The following is a 17880-nucleotide window of genomic DNA, read 5'->3' on the forward strand; positions in this document are numbered from 1 at the left end:
AGAAATGGCATTTCATCAGGCTTAGTGGTTACCTGCTGAACTGCAACACCTTGAGCATTAGTTCCAGTCTGTAACCAGGGGCCACAGAAGGGCCAGACTGATTTTTTTTAAAACTAATCTAGAGGCAGATGATGCACAGGGAGAGCTTTTTTTAGTCACTGATCATGTGATTCGTGGAAGGTCAGAAGGGAGAGAGACTGAAGGCAGGTGGGAGGCTGAGTAGGGACCTGGGATAACTGTCTAGATGATGAGTTCCTTCACTAGGACAGTGACAATGGTAATGGAGGAGGAGTATGAATATTTTAGGAACATTTGCATGCAGCTTCAGGAAGCCGGCGGACATTGAATACAGAAAGTGAGTGAAGCAGATAATTTGTATACTTTAGTGACAGATGGCATGATAATGTGGAATCAAAAGGAACTGTCGTTTGAGTTTCTTAGCCCTAACTTGTTCTATAAAAAGAGGATTTGTATTTAAACAAATGATTAGACTTGTCTGTAGAAATGTAAGGAGTAACATAATTCATGAACCTATTTTTTCTAGTGTCTGTACTTTCCTGCTACTTTAAAAAAATGAAATTGGAACTCAAAGCTAATAATTTGGTAAATTCAGAAAGCTAGTAATAGTCCATAATGATTTTATATGGCATGATAAAGGATGACTACTGCCTTCTAAATCATATTTTCACTGAAATGGAAAAACACTGAAAAAAAATTACAAAAACATGATTTATAATGTTGATCAAACGCCCCTAATTTTCCATAGAATTCATTTAGTGTTACTTTCTCATAAACGTTAATAAACTCACACAGTCGTGCTTATTGAATCACCATTGTAAATCCCAGCTGTTGCCAAACTTCACAAATTGACCTCAACAGTCCATAGTCCTAACCTTGGACAGGGGAAAGCATTTGGCTGAATAGAGTTAAATGAACAAAGTACTGTACCTGGGGCTAAAGGGTGGTGAAGATAAATTCACTGCAAGGCAGGAGCCAAATATATAATGGATTTTGAGCTTTGAAGATCCAATTCTATACACATTCTTATTATTCTGTAAATTGTTTCCAAAGTGCTTTATTAAAGCAATCAACAAATACACATTCTGTACTTGCTGCTTACAGAGACTTTTGATAACCTAAAATGCATACTTCTGTGGTCGGTTTTGCTCTTAGAGTACACAACCAGCTCTTCCTTAGTGTTTACGCCATTTATGGTGTACTAAGATGCCTCTTTATCACGGAAATATGACTGTCTGTAGCAAGAATCCCTGTTTTATTTTTATTTCCACTTTATTGATGAGAAAAAAATGAGCCTCTGAGAGATGAAGTGAAGTAATTGTCAGGGTCACCAGGGTTTGAACGTAGGTTGATAGATAGTAAGTTTCTTTCCCTCTCCATTATATTATTTAGTCTCACATCCTTTACTATTCACAGGGTCTCCTTTCCTTTCCTTTCCTTTCCTTTCCTTTCCTTTCCTTTCCTTTCCTTTCCTTTCCTTTCCTTTATAAAAGGAGCTGTTTCATGCAACTTCCATTTTTATAATCCTTAATTCTTTTCTGTGTAACTGTTTTATCCCAAAACATTGTTAAATAATGAAGAAGTACAATAGATTTAAAGTAATAATATTGAAATTTTTTTAATTGGACTTTTTAATTGAAATATAGTTGCCATACAATGTGGTATTAGTTTTAGACCTAAAATGTCACGTTAGATCCAGGAATACAGCATAATGCATCATCAGTGTATACGCTACTCAGTGTTCGCCACCTTAAGTGTAGTTACCATCTGTCACCATACAGCGCTATTTCAATATTATTGACTGTATTCCCTATGCTGTACTTTTCATCCCATGACTTATTTATTTCATAACTGGAAATTGTTCCTTTTAATGCCCTTCACCTATTTGGCTCATCCCCTACCACCCTCCTCTCTGGCAACCACCAGTTCTCTGTACTTACGAGTCTGTTTCTGTTGGTTTCTTTTTTATTTGTTCCATTTGTTTTGTTTTGTCTTGTTTTTGTTTTTATATTCTACATTTAAATCATATATTATTTATCTTCCTTTGTATGACTTACTTCACTTACTGTGATACCCTTTAGATCCAACCATGTTGTCATAAATGGTTGTCATAAATGGTTGTCATAAATGGCAAGATGTCATTCTTTTTTTATGGTTGAGTAATATTTCATTGTGTTTGTGTGTGTATACACACTTGCTGTATATATATTGCGACAGCTTCTTTATCCATTTAACTAATTAGGGACAGTTAGGTTGCTTCCATAATTTGGCTATTTTAAATGATGCTGCAATAAACATAGGACTGCATATATCCTTTCAAATTAGTATTTTTGTTTTCTTTGGGTAAATTCTCAGCAGTGGAATTACTGGATCATATAGTAGTTCTATTTTTAATTTTTTGAGGAACCTCCACCTTATACTCCACAGTGGCTATGCCAATTTACATTCCCACCAGTGCATGAGAGTTCCCTTTGCTTCACATCCTCACCAATGCATGTTATTTCTTGTCATTTTGATATTAGCCATTCTGACTGGTGTGAAGTGATAACTCATTGTGGTTTTGATTTGCATTTCCCTGATGAGTGATATTGAACATCATTTCATGTGTCTGTTGCCCATCTGTATGTCTTCTTTGGAAAAACATGTTTGTTAAGGTCCTCTGCCCATTTTTAATCAGATGATAAAGATGATGATGATGATGATGATGATGATGATGATGATGTTGATGATGATTTTGGTGTTGAGGTGTATGAATTATTTGTATATTTTGGATATTAACCTTTTCTTGGATATATCATTTGAAAATTGAGTTGAACAACTTTGGGTATACATTTTAAGACAAATAGATTTTCATTTTTAATGTCCATACTAGTAGCTTTTTAAATTTGTTCTCATGGTCAGATGTTGTTTTTCTAAGCCTGCATTCCTGGCATAAGTCCAGGGTGGAGATAATTGTGCATATTTTGTATTCTGTTTTCATCAGAGCTGTCTATTGTCCCTTTATGATTATAGTACTACAGGTAAATTTTTAATTTTTTTAATTTTTTTAATCTTTTTAATTTTTTACTTTACTTTTTTTAGAGAGAAGCATGAGTGGGGGAGAGGGACAAAGGGAGAGAGAGAGAGAGAGAGAGAGAGAGAGAGAGAGAGAGAGAGAGAGAGAGAGAGAGAGAGAGAGAGAGAGAGAGAGAGAGAGAGAGAGAGAGAGAGAGAGAGAGAATCTTAAGCAGACGCCATACTCAGCACAGAGCCCAATGAGGGGCTCAACCCCATGATCCTGGGGTCATGACCTAAGCTGAAATCAAGAGTTGGACACTCTACCAACTGAGCCACCCAGGCACCCCCAGGAAAGTTATATTTTATTACTAAATGCGTGATATTTTTGCAAATTACTTAATCTTTCCGGATTTGGTTTCCTCTTTCATTAAATGGGGATAATAATAAAATATCGTGGGGGTGAGGTGAGGATTAAGTGAACCAGTGATTTAGATGAATAGATGGATAGGTAGATAAGTAGGTAGGTAGGTAGAAAGATAGAATTGAGAGCAGTACTCAGTAAGTGAAGTGTAAGTCTAAGGAAAATAGAGTTGACTATTCAACAACATGAGGCTTGAGGGCACCAATTCCCCTGCATAGTCAGAAATTCATATAGAACTTTTGACTCCCTAAAAACTTAACTACTAATAGTAAGAACCTCAAGAGATCACTTTTTATTTCAGTACACAATTTACTGGAGACAAGAACTGCTCATGCAGAGATGATTAGAGTCACACAGCATTTTGAGCAAATACTTGGCAACACTTAGGCTCACCACAATGGCAACAAGAGGTGGCTACAAAATTATTATAGTAGTAAGGTGTCTGCTATAGTTAATTTTATGCAGTTATGATTTAATAGTGCATCTTTACATTTGTTTACATTTCTTTCAACTGTGAATTATGCCCTGTACAATCTGTGTTTATATGCGCAAGTTTTGATAGATTTTAACTTTTTGTAATAGATTTGTGTATATCTTATAGGATACATGATAAAGTAGACTGGTATCAACATATATGCATTCATGAAATATGCAACTTTAAAAAAATAATCTTTATTTTTGAGAGAGACAGAGACACACAGAGAGAAAGAGAGAGAGAATGAGTGGGGGAGGGGCAGAGAGAGAGGGAGACACAGCATCTGAAGCTGGCTCCAGGCTCTGAGCTGTCAGCACAGAGCCTGACGCAGGGCTCAAACTCATGAACCACAAGATGGTGACCTGAGCCAAAGTTGGACCCTTAACCGACTGAGCCACCCAGGTGCCCCGGCATACCCAACTTTTTAAATTTTTTTTTTTTAATTTCTAGGCTTTGTGGCTTGTCTGCTAGTTTTTTCAAATCCAAAAAATTTTCCAATATATTTATTGAAAAAAAATCAGCATATAGGTGGGCTCACACAGTTCAAACCAGTGTCGCTCAAGGGTCATTTGTACAAGATGTGTATTTAGTAAAGTTAACATTTATTTAGCACTTTTTATATGCAGGGCCTATTCCATGTGTTTATCTGTACAATCATATGTTAATATCCATTACATTATGAGACACCTGTCTTATTATTTTTACTTTACTGAAGATAAGAGGGAGATTTAGATTAGATACGTAGTTTGCTGAAGGCCCCACAAGTATCAGATGAATGGAGCCAAGATTTAAATTCATATCTTACTGACTTTAAAACCCATGATTGTAAGCCATACTTTATGGTATATTTTTAAATTTACTTCTATTTGTTAATTTGTATGTAAATAACCTACTATTTGATGTATAGATGCTGGTTTATGGAGAAAGCACATATGAACTAAAGTGGTGTAATTAAATATCAAAATGTCAAGAGCCTAGGAGTAGCTAAAGATTGAACATTCTAATATAGACTGTTATAATTAATCACAGTTCATAAAATAAAGTGCAAAGGACCACATTTTGCCTCTTTTCATACTTCCTTTGAATGACTATTATGAGATACAGTTGTAGTTTTAGTACAGGACTGAGTTGAGATGAGATTGAAAAAAGATATGGGAAGTTCTTCAGTCTAAATAAGTGTCTTGTCAAGTTTAAGCATTTGTAGCATGTTTGATCATCCTGGTCCCCAAATGTTTGGAGCCTCATAATCAATGAAGCTCCCAAGTTTTGTGGCCAAATTAGTATTCATTTTTCCCTTGCTCTCCCATGAACTATAGACACCACAGCTAGTTAGTGCCAACAATTTATAAATCAAGGCTAGCATTAAAGTTGTGTTTGTCAATTTTGGGTATGAAATGATTGATGGTATGTAGAATTGAAATGGTGTAGTGGAAAGAAAGATGGGATTAATCTTCCTGCTTTGTCATACAGTAGCTTTGTGATTCCAGACAAGCTACTGTGTCTCTTTGTCTCACTCTGCATGAGATTTAAGGTCAGAAAGCCCTAGATTCAAATCTTGTCTCTGTTCCTTAATAGCTTTTTGACCTTAGGCAAGACCTTTTACTTGTTTAAATCTCAGTTATATATTTAGTAAAAGAAATTTCCTGTGAATGCTAGCTTCATAGGGTTGTGAGGATTAAGTTAGGATAATATAGGTAAAACATTTGGATGTCTGCATTGTACATAACAAGCATTTAATAAATGTAAGCATTACTGAACATGTATATCAAATTTTTCCTATCATTTGTATTTTATCCCCATGTGTTAGACACTGTTGTAGTGCCTGGATGTAAAATTTATATACAAGCATACCTTGGACATACTGCTGGTTCAGTTCTAGATCACTGTGATAAGATGAATCTTATAATTAAGTGAGTCAAAAATATTTATTTGTTTTTACAGTACAAATAAAAATTATGTTCAAACTATAACAGAGTCTATTAATTGTGCAATAGCATTGTATCTGCAAAATCAACATACATACCTTAATTAAAAATGCTTCATTACTAGAAAATGCTAACTGTCATCTGAGCTTTTGGCGAGTCATAATCTTTTTTGCTAGTAGAGAGTCTTGCCTTGATGTTGATGGTTGCTGACTGGTCAGGTAGTTGCTTAAGGTTAGGGTGGCATATTACCCCTACTGTGGGTAGAACTACTTTTACAATTAGAGTCAATCCTCTCAAACTCTGCTGCTGTTTTATCAACTAATTTTATGTAATATTCTAAATCTTTGTTGTCATTTCAACAGTCTTCATGGCATCTTCACCAGGAGTAGATTCCATCTCAAGAAAGCACTTTCTTTGCTCATCCATGGGGAACAACTCCTCATCTGTTCAAGTTTTATCATGAGATGGCAGCAATTCAGTCACATCGTTAGGCTCCACTTGTAATTCCAGTTCTCTTGTAATTTCCACCACATCTACAGTTATTTCCTCCACTGCAGTCTTGAATTCCTCAAAGTCCCTCATGAGGGCTGGAACCAACTTCTTCCAAACTGCTGTTCATGTTGATATTTAACTTCTTCCCAATAATCATGAATGTTATCATGGCATCTAGAATGGTAAATTCTTTCCAGAAGCTTTTCAATTTACTTTGCTCAGATACATCAAGAAACATTACTATGTATGGCAGCTATAGCCTTGTGAAGTATATTTCTTAAATATTAAGGCTTTAAAGTCAGAATTACTCCTTGATTCATGGGCTGCAGAATGGGCATTACATTAGCAGGTATAAAAAAATGATCTCATTGTACATGGCCATCAGCTCTTGGGCGACCACATGCATTGTCGACGAGCAATAATATTTTGAAAGGAATCTTTTTTTTTTTTTTTTTGAGTGGTAGGTCTTAACAATGGGATTTAAATAAGTAGGAAATTGTGTTCTAAACAGATATGCTGTTGTCTAGGCTTTGTCATTCCATTTACAGAGCTTCAGCAGTGTAGATTTAGCTTAATTCTTTAGGGCCCTAGGATTTTCCAACTGGTAAGTGAGCACTGGCTTCAACTTTTAAGTCATCAGCTGTATTAGCCCCTAACACAAGACTTATGCTGTCCTTTAAAGCTTTGAAGGCAGATGTTGACTCCTCTTCTCTGTCCTTTAAAGCTTTGAAGGCAGATGTTGACTGCTTTTTGGAGGAAAAAGATGCTGTCTAGAACTTCTAGCTATAAAAGCTCTAGACAGCATCTTTTTCCTCCAAAAAGCAGTTATATCTACATTGAAAATGCGTTGTTGAGTGTCGCCACCTTCATAAATTATCTTGCCTAGATATGGATAACTTGCTGCATCACTTTGCACATTCATGTTATGGAGATGGCTTCTTTCCTTAAACCTCATGAACCCGCCTCTGCTAGCTTCAAACTTTTCTTCCGCAGCTTCCTCACCTCTCTCAGCCTTCACAAAATGGAAAGAGTTAGGGCCTTGTTCTGGGGGATCAGGCTTTGGCTTAAGGTAATGTGGCTGGCTTGACCTTCTATCCAGACCACTAAAATGTTCTCTATATCAGCAGTAAAGCTGTTTTGCTTTACCATTCATGTGTTCACTGGAATAGCACTTCTAATTTCCTTCAAGGACTTTTCCCTTGCATTCACAACTTGGCTGACCGCTGTGTGTGAGAGACCTAACTTTTGGCTTATTTTGGCTTTCAGCATGCCTTCCACACTAAAAGTTTAATCATTTGTAGCTTTTTAAAATATCTTTTAATGTCTGTTTATTTTTGAGAGAGTGTGTGTGTGCAAGGTGGGGAAGGGGCAGGAAAAGAGAGAGACAGGATCTGAAGCAGGCTCTGTGCTGATCGTGGCAAGCCTGATGAGGGGCTGGAACTCACAAGCCATGAGGTCATAACCTGAGATGAAGTCAGATGCTTAACCGACTGTGCCACCCAAGGGCCCCTCGAGCTTTTGATTTAAAGTGACATATGTGAGATTCTTTCTTCCTTTGACTTGAACACTTAAGAGGTCATTATGGGGTTATTAATTGGCCTAAATTTCAACATGTGGTATCTCAGAGAATAGAAAGGTCCAAGGAGAGGGAGAGAGAAGCAGAGGAACCGGTTGGTGGAGCAGTCAGAACACAAATTACGTTTGCTGGCCTTTATGGGCACTGTTTGTGGAGCCCCAACACAACCGTAATAGTAACATCAAAAATCAGCGATCACAGGGGCGCCTGGGTGGCTCAGCCGGTTAAGCATCCGACTTCGGCTCAAGTCATGATCTCACTGTTCGTGGATTCGAGCCCCGCGTCGGGCTCTGTGCTGGCAGCTCGGAGCCTGGAGCCTGCTTCGGATGCTGTGTCTCCCTCCCTCCCTGCCCCTTCCCCGCTCATGCTCTGTCTCTCTCTCTCTCTCTCTCAAAAATAAACATTAAAAATCAGTGATCACAGATCATAACAACTGCATTAATAATGAGAAAGTTTGAAATATTGCAGGAATTACCAAAATGTGATACAGAGACACAAAGTATACAAATGTTGTTTAAAAAATGGTACTGACAGACTTGCTCAATGCGGATTTGCTACAAATCTTCACTGTTTATAAAAAGTTAATGTCTGCTATTGAAAACCATGGTAAGGATTAAATTAAATAATGCACATAGACTGATGAAAAAGGGCCTGACATTTAATAGATCCTCAATAAATATTAGAACATGAGATATAATGGTATGTAATTAAGCCAGACACCCACACAGGCATAATGTGAATTAGCAGCAGTGAGTTAGAACTTTTTTATTCATTCATTCTTTAATTCGGTTAATTCATTCAACAATCTTTACACCAGTTCCATGCCTGGAAAGGATCTTATGTAACAAGGAGAAAGCAAAGGTTAATAAGACTGGGTTTCTTCCCTATAGATTGTCTTTATTCTGAGATCCGGGTGTCTGTTGATAAATTTCAGAGTCCATGAATTCTCGAAAAGAATATACAAAAATAAGTATTTTTATTTTCCAGGAAGAATATCTGTCACTTTCATCAGCCTTTTTGAGAGCATCCCAGGAAATCTCAATACAGAAAAAAGGGTGGATAATTATAGCTTTGGCAGCATTTTGATATCCAGTTGCCTGGAATTTGATTTCTGGAATAACTGGATTCAATTTCTAGATTCATCCCTGGTTTCTCTGTAACTTAACTTAAACCTCAGTTTCCACATGTATAAAACTGGAATAGTAATACCTACCTCTCAGACTTGTGTCAATACTGTGTATCAAAAAGAATCTCAGTAGGGGGGCCTGGGTGGCTCAGTCAGTTAAGCGCCTGACTCTTGGTTTCGGCTCAGGTCATGATCTCACGGTTCGTGAGTTCAAGCCCCACGTCGGGGTCTCTGCTGTCAGCACAGAGCCCGCTTTGGATCCTCTGTCCCCCTCTCTCTCTGCCCCTCCCCTGCTCGCTCTCTCTCTCTCTCTCAAAAATAAATAAACATTAAAAAAAAAAAAAAAAGAATCTCAGCATCTGGCACTTCACAGGTATTCACAAGGAGTGGTTCCTTTCACATTGGTGTCTGCCTCAGACCAGAAGGATACCTTCCTCATCCATCACAGCTTATTGATTGATTGTCAGTGATCAGAATTCTATGCTTCAGAGAATAGTCACAATATGAAAGTGCTATAAAGGTCAAAACTTAACACCACTGATGATCGTTAAAACAAAATCTTGGCTCACACTCCTGGTCTCCCTATCATAATCCATATATATCAGCTCATCCACCTCATATTGTACCTGCTGTTACCTGTCGCTTTAGATGTAATTTCTGTCTCAGTTGCCTGACATTGTGATTCAGATTTCCCCAGCTATTATAGAAACTAACTTCCATGTACACACTAAAGTGTGATAAGGTGTGATAAGTGACACAAGTGCACATTTATCCTTCAGATGTTGCTCACAGTGAGAGGACACTGCGGAACTTCAAGTTACACAGCATCATACATAGAGTGAGGATTTTATGGGAAGAAAAGGGGCTACTGAAAGCCACAGAACCATATACAAATGCTGATAGGTAAAAATAAAGTGGTAGTGATACCATGGTGGAGGGATGTTTTATAGAATAATCTAACGCCCCTACAAGAAAATAGGGTAATCATTTGGAAAAAAAATATTGAGTCATTATTACAATATAGAAAAAATAATAATACATGTCTTCCTATTAATATTTCTGATTTTTCCAGCTATGGCACAATTTTTGTCTCCTTTCAGTGAAAATGTGTAACAGCCACTGGCATTCATGTCATTGAGCCAATGTCATGAAAGCTCAGAGCATCGTTTCAGCCTAGGGATCCAAAGTGGTCATTGAAGAATGCTGAACTCTATGCCTGAGTTCTCCTGGTGGCCAAAATCTGGCCTCTCAAGTGCCAACCTGGCATAAATATATGGCAATAAGTAGAAGATTTTCATTAATAGATTACTTTTTTTACAAGCAAAATATTTTGAAAATAATTTGACATTTTACAGTTCATTTTAGAATATTAGTGATAATATTTTTCTGTGACAAGTGATATTTCCATTTATCACTGGTAAAATGTAAATACCTTACCATTATATGTGCACATATGCCCATAAAATGTAAATATATTTGTATTAGGGACCTAGTTAATATATGGAGACACAATGATGAAGAAACATGTCGTGAGATCTACCTTCAGTAAGCTTCTGCTCTGTTGAAGAAATCAAACTTGAAAACAGTTACAGTGGGAGTGGTAAACATGGGATGGGGTATCCATGATAATATGAGATCACATAAAAGGAACACCAAATGCAGAGTCAGAATTAGGAAAGACTTCTCAAAAGAGGTAACACCAGACTGACCATAAGGATGAGCAGTGGGGTTTGAAGGAAGACACTAATCCAGACAGATGGCGGTTAGATGCAAAGGACCAGAGACAAGTGGGGCATGTGATATATTCTTGGAAGTGGAAGAACTTCAGTAAGACTAGGGTATAAATCAGCAAGAAGACAGACATTGTTAAGGTATTATAGTAGAAAAGGAACTAGAATAACTTTGCAAAAAGACAAAATTGTACACATGGCTTCTCTGTGTAAACTTCTCTAACCTTTAAGATAAATGCTCACTATTATTCCCTTACTCCCCATGGGTCCAGAGACCCCTGGATTGATGTGCCTAGAGAAAAATAATAATTACTGTCTGTTGTTTGCATGGTAGGCAAGGAATAGTCCTTGGTTATTTCTCACAGACCATCAAAGTGAAGTAATCTTCAAAAGCCTTTACATAGGAAGGTTAAAAGACAAAAAAAAAAAAAAAAAAATTGAGTGAAATTTTCATTCTAGTGGAGAAGATAACAAATAGACAAATAAATGTGTAATATTGTATTATATATCAATAAAATATGAAGAGAATTAATGCTTGGTGACTTAAATCAAATGAAAATGCTATAAAATGGGCCCTTAGAATAACAGTTATATAAAACTTCTCTGATTTCTCTTAAACCAAGGAACTTTTTATACAGGATATTAGAATCCTTCTAACTGGATCCTGTAAATCCTAAACATTTATCTACTAATGGTAATTTTTTCTTTGTTGTCCTGTCCACTGTTCTTTTTTTTTTTTTTTTTTAATGTTTTCATTTATTTTTGAGACAGAGACAGAGCATGATCAGGGGAAGGACAGAGAGAGAGGGAGACACAGAACCTGAAGTAGGTTCCAGGCTCAGATCTGTCAGCACAGAGCCTGATGCGGGGCTTGAACTCACAAACTGTGAGATCATGACCTGAGCTGAAGTCAGACGCCTAACCGACTGAGGCACCCAGGCGCCCCTCCTGTCCACTGTTCTATTGCATGTAGAATAGATCATATTCCACCTATCTGATACCATGCAGATAAGAAATTACTTGGACTCAGGAGGTTGAGAATGAGATAGAAAAGAAACAGGTCTTCTTTGTGTCATTTGTAGTATTCTAATAAAAGAAACACTTCTCATTTTCCATTAACTTTATTGTGCCATTAATTATATAAATGTATAAAATGCATGTCATATCACAAGCTAAAGTGGCATGCTGCTGAATTATGGTTAAAAATGGAAACTCCTAAAAAAATAACTGTAACTAATAGAAAGCGTATGAGCAAAACTAAAAATTAACTTCACTGTTTCTTTCCCAAAGGCAAATCATGAGGAATAAATCTGATCAAAATAAAATTCCACAGCTCACCCATTTGTTTACTAAAGAGACCTCGTTTTTCCTTGATGTACAACTGTTTCCTCTGTTTTAAATGTTACTAAAAGATAATAATTTAATTCATCTCTCAGTTTCCAAAGTAATTTACCTTCTCTAGTATTGTTTCAGGGTTTAGAAGCATGCTTTCTTATCCAAGTTGTGCTTACATGTTAAAATCAAATGACAGAATTATTGCTTATGACTCTTTACATTTCACTTAGCTGCTATAGAATATGATACCTACATATAATGAGGAAGCTTTCTAGTATAATTCAGTTATAGGAACTAAACAGATTATGTTGTCCCCTGACCATTTATTCTACACTGAATCTTAGAGAGGTTTTAGTTTTGTATTTGTTCTTCAACAGTGTGTATAAAAGATGCACTAAAAGCTGCTGCTTTCTCAACAACATCATGGTCACAGTTAGTTAAATATTTAATGTCACCAAGCACAAGGCAGGGCATGCAATGAGCATGAACTTGACTATGAAACCACTATAATGGGTTTAGGTCCCTTGGGTCTCCAATGTGCTCTGTACTGATACAGTAAATGAGGGAAAAGCCTCATCAAAATGCAAGTTTAAATAGAAATCTGTCCTGCCACATCCGTTGACAAGATTAATTATAGATCTCTGAACCTGATGTGTTTCTTAATAACTTGCATCCCTTTCCTAGTATGCAGTCAAGCTGCAATATTTATTATAGCCTTGTGTAATTCTGTATAATTCTCTTTTCCAGAGTAACACTTTCCCATATATTTTAAGTCTTAATAACTTAACTGAGTGCCTGATAAAAATCTCCATTAGTGATTTGCCATTAGTCCTTGCATTTGTTCACTGAAATTAAGATAATTATTTTATAATAGTAGCGAATTTCTGAAAGAATGCAAGAGCTCTCTCCATAGGAAAATTCAGCCATTTTCTCTAGTGTATATGTCTTCAAATGAAAGGACAAGGCAGTAAATATAGTAAAAATTATTAGAAGGTATTTTGCTTTGTGAATTACCCAATCTGCCTTAAAAGAAATGAAAAGAAAAAATAATGACTCAAATGATTTTTTAAAGCTTAAATTATAGTGATAGTAGATCCAGTACACTGTTTGTATTTTTAAAAAAATAGGTTATTTTTTAACAAAGGAGTTTAAAGCATGAGTTTACAGTGAAACAGACGTAGAACTGAATCAGGGTATCAGTGTTTACTAATTGGGTAAAGTTATTCAGTGTTTGATCTCTAGTTTCTTCACTTATAAAATAGTAAAGTTAAACCAAATTTTTGGATTTGTTATGATGATTACATAATATGCTACAGAGAAGGTGATTACCACAATGCTTGGTCCATCACAATCACTAAATGTTAGCTTAAAAATAAATAGCTCTTTCTGTCTCTGGCCGTTGGTTCTGTCCACCTGCAGTGGATGGATGGTCGTGCAGAACTGCTCCAGCTTCCTGATCAAGAGGAACAAGCAGACACATAACACAGAACTCAATAACCTGAAGGCTCGTAACTACTGCTACAGTGGGCTGATTCACCACAAGACTGTGAGTGTGGAGCTGGTGGCTGATGGCAAAGGTGTAGTGGTGGCCATGAAGGGGAAATCCAGCCAACAAAAGCCCGCCACCTCCTCCCTGTGGCCTGTCACCAAAAAGACTGCCCAGGGCACTCTCAGCAGCATCAGGCACATGATCTACAAGAACAAGCCTGAGATGGTGAAGAGGGAGCAGGTCGCCCTGTCAAGAGCTCCTGAATGCCTACCCCCCAACTCCAAAGCAATAAAGATGTCAGCCACCTAAAAAATAAATAAATACACATAATGCTTCATACAGATTGAAATATCTGCCTAGGCTTCCTATTGATCTCATCATCTTAAATGTGAATCCAAGATGTAAGCTTCATAAAAATCTGTACAGTTGACCCTAATGAAGACTCAAATGTCTGTTTTAGTGTGATGCATCCTCATAATGGATTCTTGGGGGGGGCATTTATTAATATACTATATGCAATATTCTTTTTTAAAGCATTATTTTGAAAGAGAGAGAGAGGGAGGGAGGGGCAACCAGAGAGAGAACTGCAAGCAGGCTCTGCAACTGTCACCTCAGGGCCTTATGTGGGGCTCAAATTCACAAACTCTGAGACCATAACCTGAGCTAAAGTCAAGAGTCAGAGACTTAACTAACTGGGTCACACAGGCACCCTAAATATTCTTTGTATTTTTTAATTTTTTTTTAATGTTTGTTTATTTTTGAGAGAGACAGAGCATGAGTAGGGGAAGGACAGAGAGAGAGGGCGACAGAATCTGAAGCAGGCTTCAGGCTATGAGCTGTCAGCACGGAGTCCAATTGGGGGCTGGAACTCACAGACCAAGAGATCATGACCTAAGCCAAAATCGGGCACTTAACCGATTGAGCAACCCAGGCACCCCAGCACCTTCAATATTCTTAAACAAGAAGCCACTAAGCTCAAATTTTCCTATTGTCTTTAATACCTGGGCCAATACTCTTAGTTGCCGGGACAAAATAGCTCATTAGCTCTCTCTACATCTGAGCTCACATCACCCCATGATGTGGTCCAAGCTCTTTACAGTCTTCAAGCCTGCACTGCAAAATAGCCTCCCTACCTGCTACTGACTTGACCTACCTCCTTCATTCATGAGTCTGTTTTTCTGCCTGATCATGCCCAGTATTCTAGTGGTGATGATACAAAATCTTTATCTCCATTTAGGGGTGAACTGTCCAATCGTATCTCAGTTTAGAGAAAGATAGAGTCCAGGGGCTGGATGCCCTCTTGGAAGGCAGATTACAGGGTCACTCCGGAATAGAGGCAAAAACAATATTCAGGGTAGTTGATGAAGAGTATCTTAGACTGAGATTAAGTTGGGTGGAAGTCAGTAGGAAAGGAGGTGGTAAAAAAAAAAAAAATTAAGGGATAATGCTAGGGAGGCAAAGCTAGTGGATCAGAATCAAGTCAATGAATAATGGGTATGATATTTGTTATTCATTTATTATATTTCTTTAGGTTGGGAACACACATTAAAGTAACAGACTGGACAATAAACAAGCTGGTTGTCATCATAAAAATTCTTAACATTGTCATTAACAACAACATCATCATCATCATCATCATCATCATCATCATCATCATCATTACCACCACCATCATTAAAGTTCCATTTTCAGAAAAATAGCAAAGCGCATCAGTGTTACCTTGAAACAAACAATAGGTTAAAGCAAAACTTGGCTATTGTATAATCTGTATTCGGTAAATTATTGATTGATTGTAGATTGATGTTTACTCAGATATAATTCATTTAACATAAAATTAACCATTTTAAACTGTACAGTTCAGTGGTTTTCATCCTCCCTTCTGTCTGTGTCTTAGCAATCTAATTCACGTATATTTCTTACTACTTGGCCATGTCTTGAAAACGTTGTGGATCTGATTCTTAATCAAGATTTACTCATCTGAGTGTGTTAGTTTCTTACTGTTGGTATAACAAAGTATGACAAATTTCATGGCTTAAAACAACACAAATTTAGTATTTTATTAATAAGGTTGGAGATGTTTCTAAGCTATAATCACAGTGTTAGCCAGGCTGCTTTTCTTCTGGAGGCTTTAGGGGGAATCCATTCCCTTGTCTTTTCAAATTTCCAGAGACTATGCACATCTTTTCCTTATGGCCCCTTACTTCATCTTCAAAGCCAGCAGTATAACATCTTTGAATCTCTCTCTTTAAAAGATGGAGAGATGAGAGAATTCTCATCTTTGAATTCCTCTTGCCTCCAGCTTTCACTTATAAGGACCTTTATAGTTACTTTGGGCTTACCCAGGTAATCCAGGATAATATCTCCATCTCGAGATCCTTAATTTAATCACATCCATAGAGTCTCCTTTGTTGTGTAAGGGAACATTCATAGGTTCTGGAAATTAAGATGTGGACACCTTTGAAGGAAGGAGTTGTCATTCCGCCAACTACACTGAGATTTAGGTAAATGTGTTATATTGCATGAATATTATTTAAATATGTTTTTATGGTTTTTTAAATGTTTATATATTTTTGAGAGAGAGTATGTATGAGGGGCAGGGGCAGAGAGAGAGAGAGGGAGACAAAGGATCCAAAGCAGGCTCCATGCTGACAGCAGAGAGCCCGATGTGGGGCTTGAGGTCAAGAACTGTGAGATCATGACCTGAGCTGAAAGTCAGATGTTTAACTGACTGAGCCACCCACGTGCCCCTAGTTTTGTTTCGTTTTGTTTTGTTTTGTTTTTATGTTTAATGAGTTTCTTTATCTCTATGAAATTTTCCTGAACACTTACTTCTCTGGACTTTATAGCCTATGACATTTGAAAGCCCTTCTTTAAGGAGTCTGTTAATTGCCAGGGAGCTTACACTCTTCTACACTGTGTCAATGCCATCTGCAAGGAATTTCTTTTAGTAACTTCCATAAAATATAACTATCACATTAGTCAGGAGTTTTGCTTGTTTTATTGAAAATTTGGAAGTTTGTGGGCATGACCATCAATTTCATTGATCCCTTCCTTCCATCTCTGACACTCCTACTGTCCCTATCCCTCTTCTTGTCCTGTCACTCAGATACCCTGGCATCCCCAAATTCTTCTCTATTTTGCAAAGCGGTTCATTTTTGAACAACTTCAGTTGTCAAACTTGAATAACAGCACCAAAGCACTTCAGAGCAGTGGGCCCCCATTGAAGAAGTTTGAGTGTCTGTTGAGGTGGCTGTGTCTATAGCTGACAAGTGACATTTCTTCTACTTATAACACTGATTTATATAAGTGTTGTTATCATAGATAATTGAAAGATGATGCTAAGAATCATTTGGACACATTTTTGGTATGCATGTCTGAATGCTATCTTACATGCTAGTGTTTCTCACTCATTAGGTTTTTTTAAGTTCACCCAGTTTACCAGGCATTTTGTTAACTACATATCCAATAAAGAACAAAACATAAAGTCTTGATTCCATTGACTCACATTTTTGTTGATCCATGTTAAATTAAGCATTGTTCATCCATATCTTTGGTTTGCTATTGCCTTTGGTGAATTGTCTTATACCTACCCATGGGTAATGGTCAAGATAAATTGATAGCAATAGAAGACCTGGGTTTGACACTTTTGTAAAGGGTGTTCATTAACTTAATTCCAGTTTCTATGGAAATAGTCATGTTAAAATTGGAGATTTTTGAAAGATAAAAATTATGTCCTGAATAAGCTTCTTAAAGGAATATATCAAGCAGAATGAGATCTCATAATTTTCAGCTCCTCTATGCGTTCATAATGTATATATACAGCTCAAAAAGCTTTAAAGTGGCAGGGACTATGTCTCTTTTTCTCTATGCCTGATATATAGTAAGTAATATGAATTAAAGTATTTGTTGGATGATTAAATAAATACATATAGGAATTCATTTAACAACATAATAACAGCTAGCATTTATGATCACTTACTGTGTGCCAGCTGCTGTGCGAACCTTTGCATATGCAGTTGTTATTTTTAGTCCTAATATAAGAAAAATAAAACTTAGGGGAATTTAATAACTTCTCCACAATTGTATATCTATCCATAACTTTGCTTTTAGCTATTAGCCTATCTCACCTTCTACTTATCATACTAAATCATAACTATCTTATAAACTGTTAGGCTTCCTTACTAGACTGTGAACTCCAAGACAGTAATGATTTTTACTTGTATATCTCTGTATCACCAGTGCTAAATTCAGAGCCTAACAAAGAGAATGTGTTCAGTGACTGCTTCTGGATTGAAA

The 17880-nt window shown here is 36.9% G+C and overlaps 2 protein-coding genes across 5 annotated transcripts in view; both read left to right on the top strand.

Moving 5' to 3' along the window:
• TENM4 (teneurin transmembrane protein 4) overlaps positions 1–17880 on the top strand; it is a 2911279-nt gene that overhangs the window by 723330 nt on the left and 2170069 nt on the right. The gene's annotated exons all lie outside the window — the stretch shown is intronic.
• On the top strand, positions 13387–14053 carry LOC123601094 (60S ribosomal protein L28-like). The gene has a single exon (XM_045483842.1). It carries the CDS (start codon positions 13429–13431, stop codon positions 13891–13893), a length of 465 nt encoding a protein of 154 aa, XP_045339798.1. The 5' UTR covers positions 13387–13428; the 3' UTR covers positions 13894–14053.

Source organism: Leopardus geoffroyi, chromosome D1 (genome assembly GCF_018350155.1).
Source record: "Leopardus geoffroyi isolate Oge1 chromosome D1, O.geoffroyi_Oge1_pat1.0, whole genome shotgun sequence".
In the NCBI taxonomy this organism is placed as follows: domain Eukaryota; kingdom Metazoa; phylum Chordata; class Mammalia; order Carnivora; family Felidae; genus Leopardus; species Leopardus geoffroyi.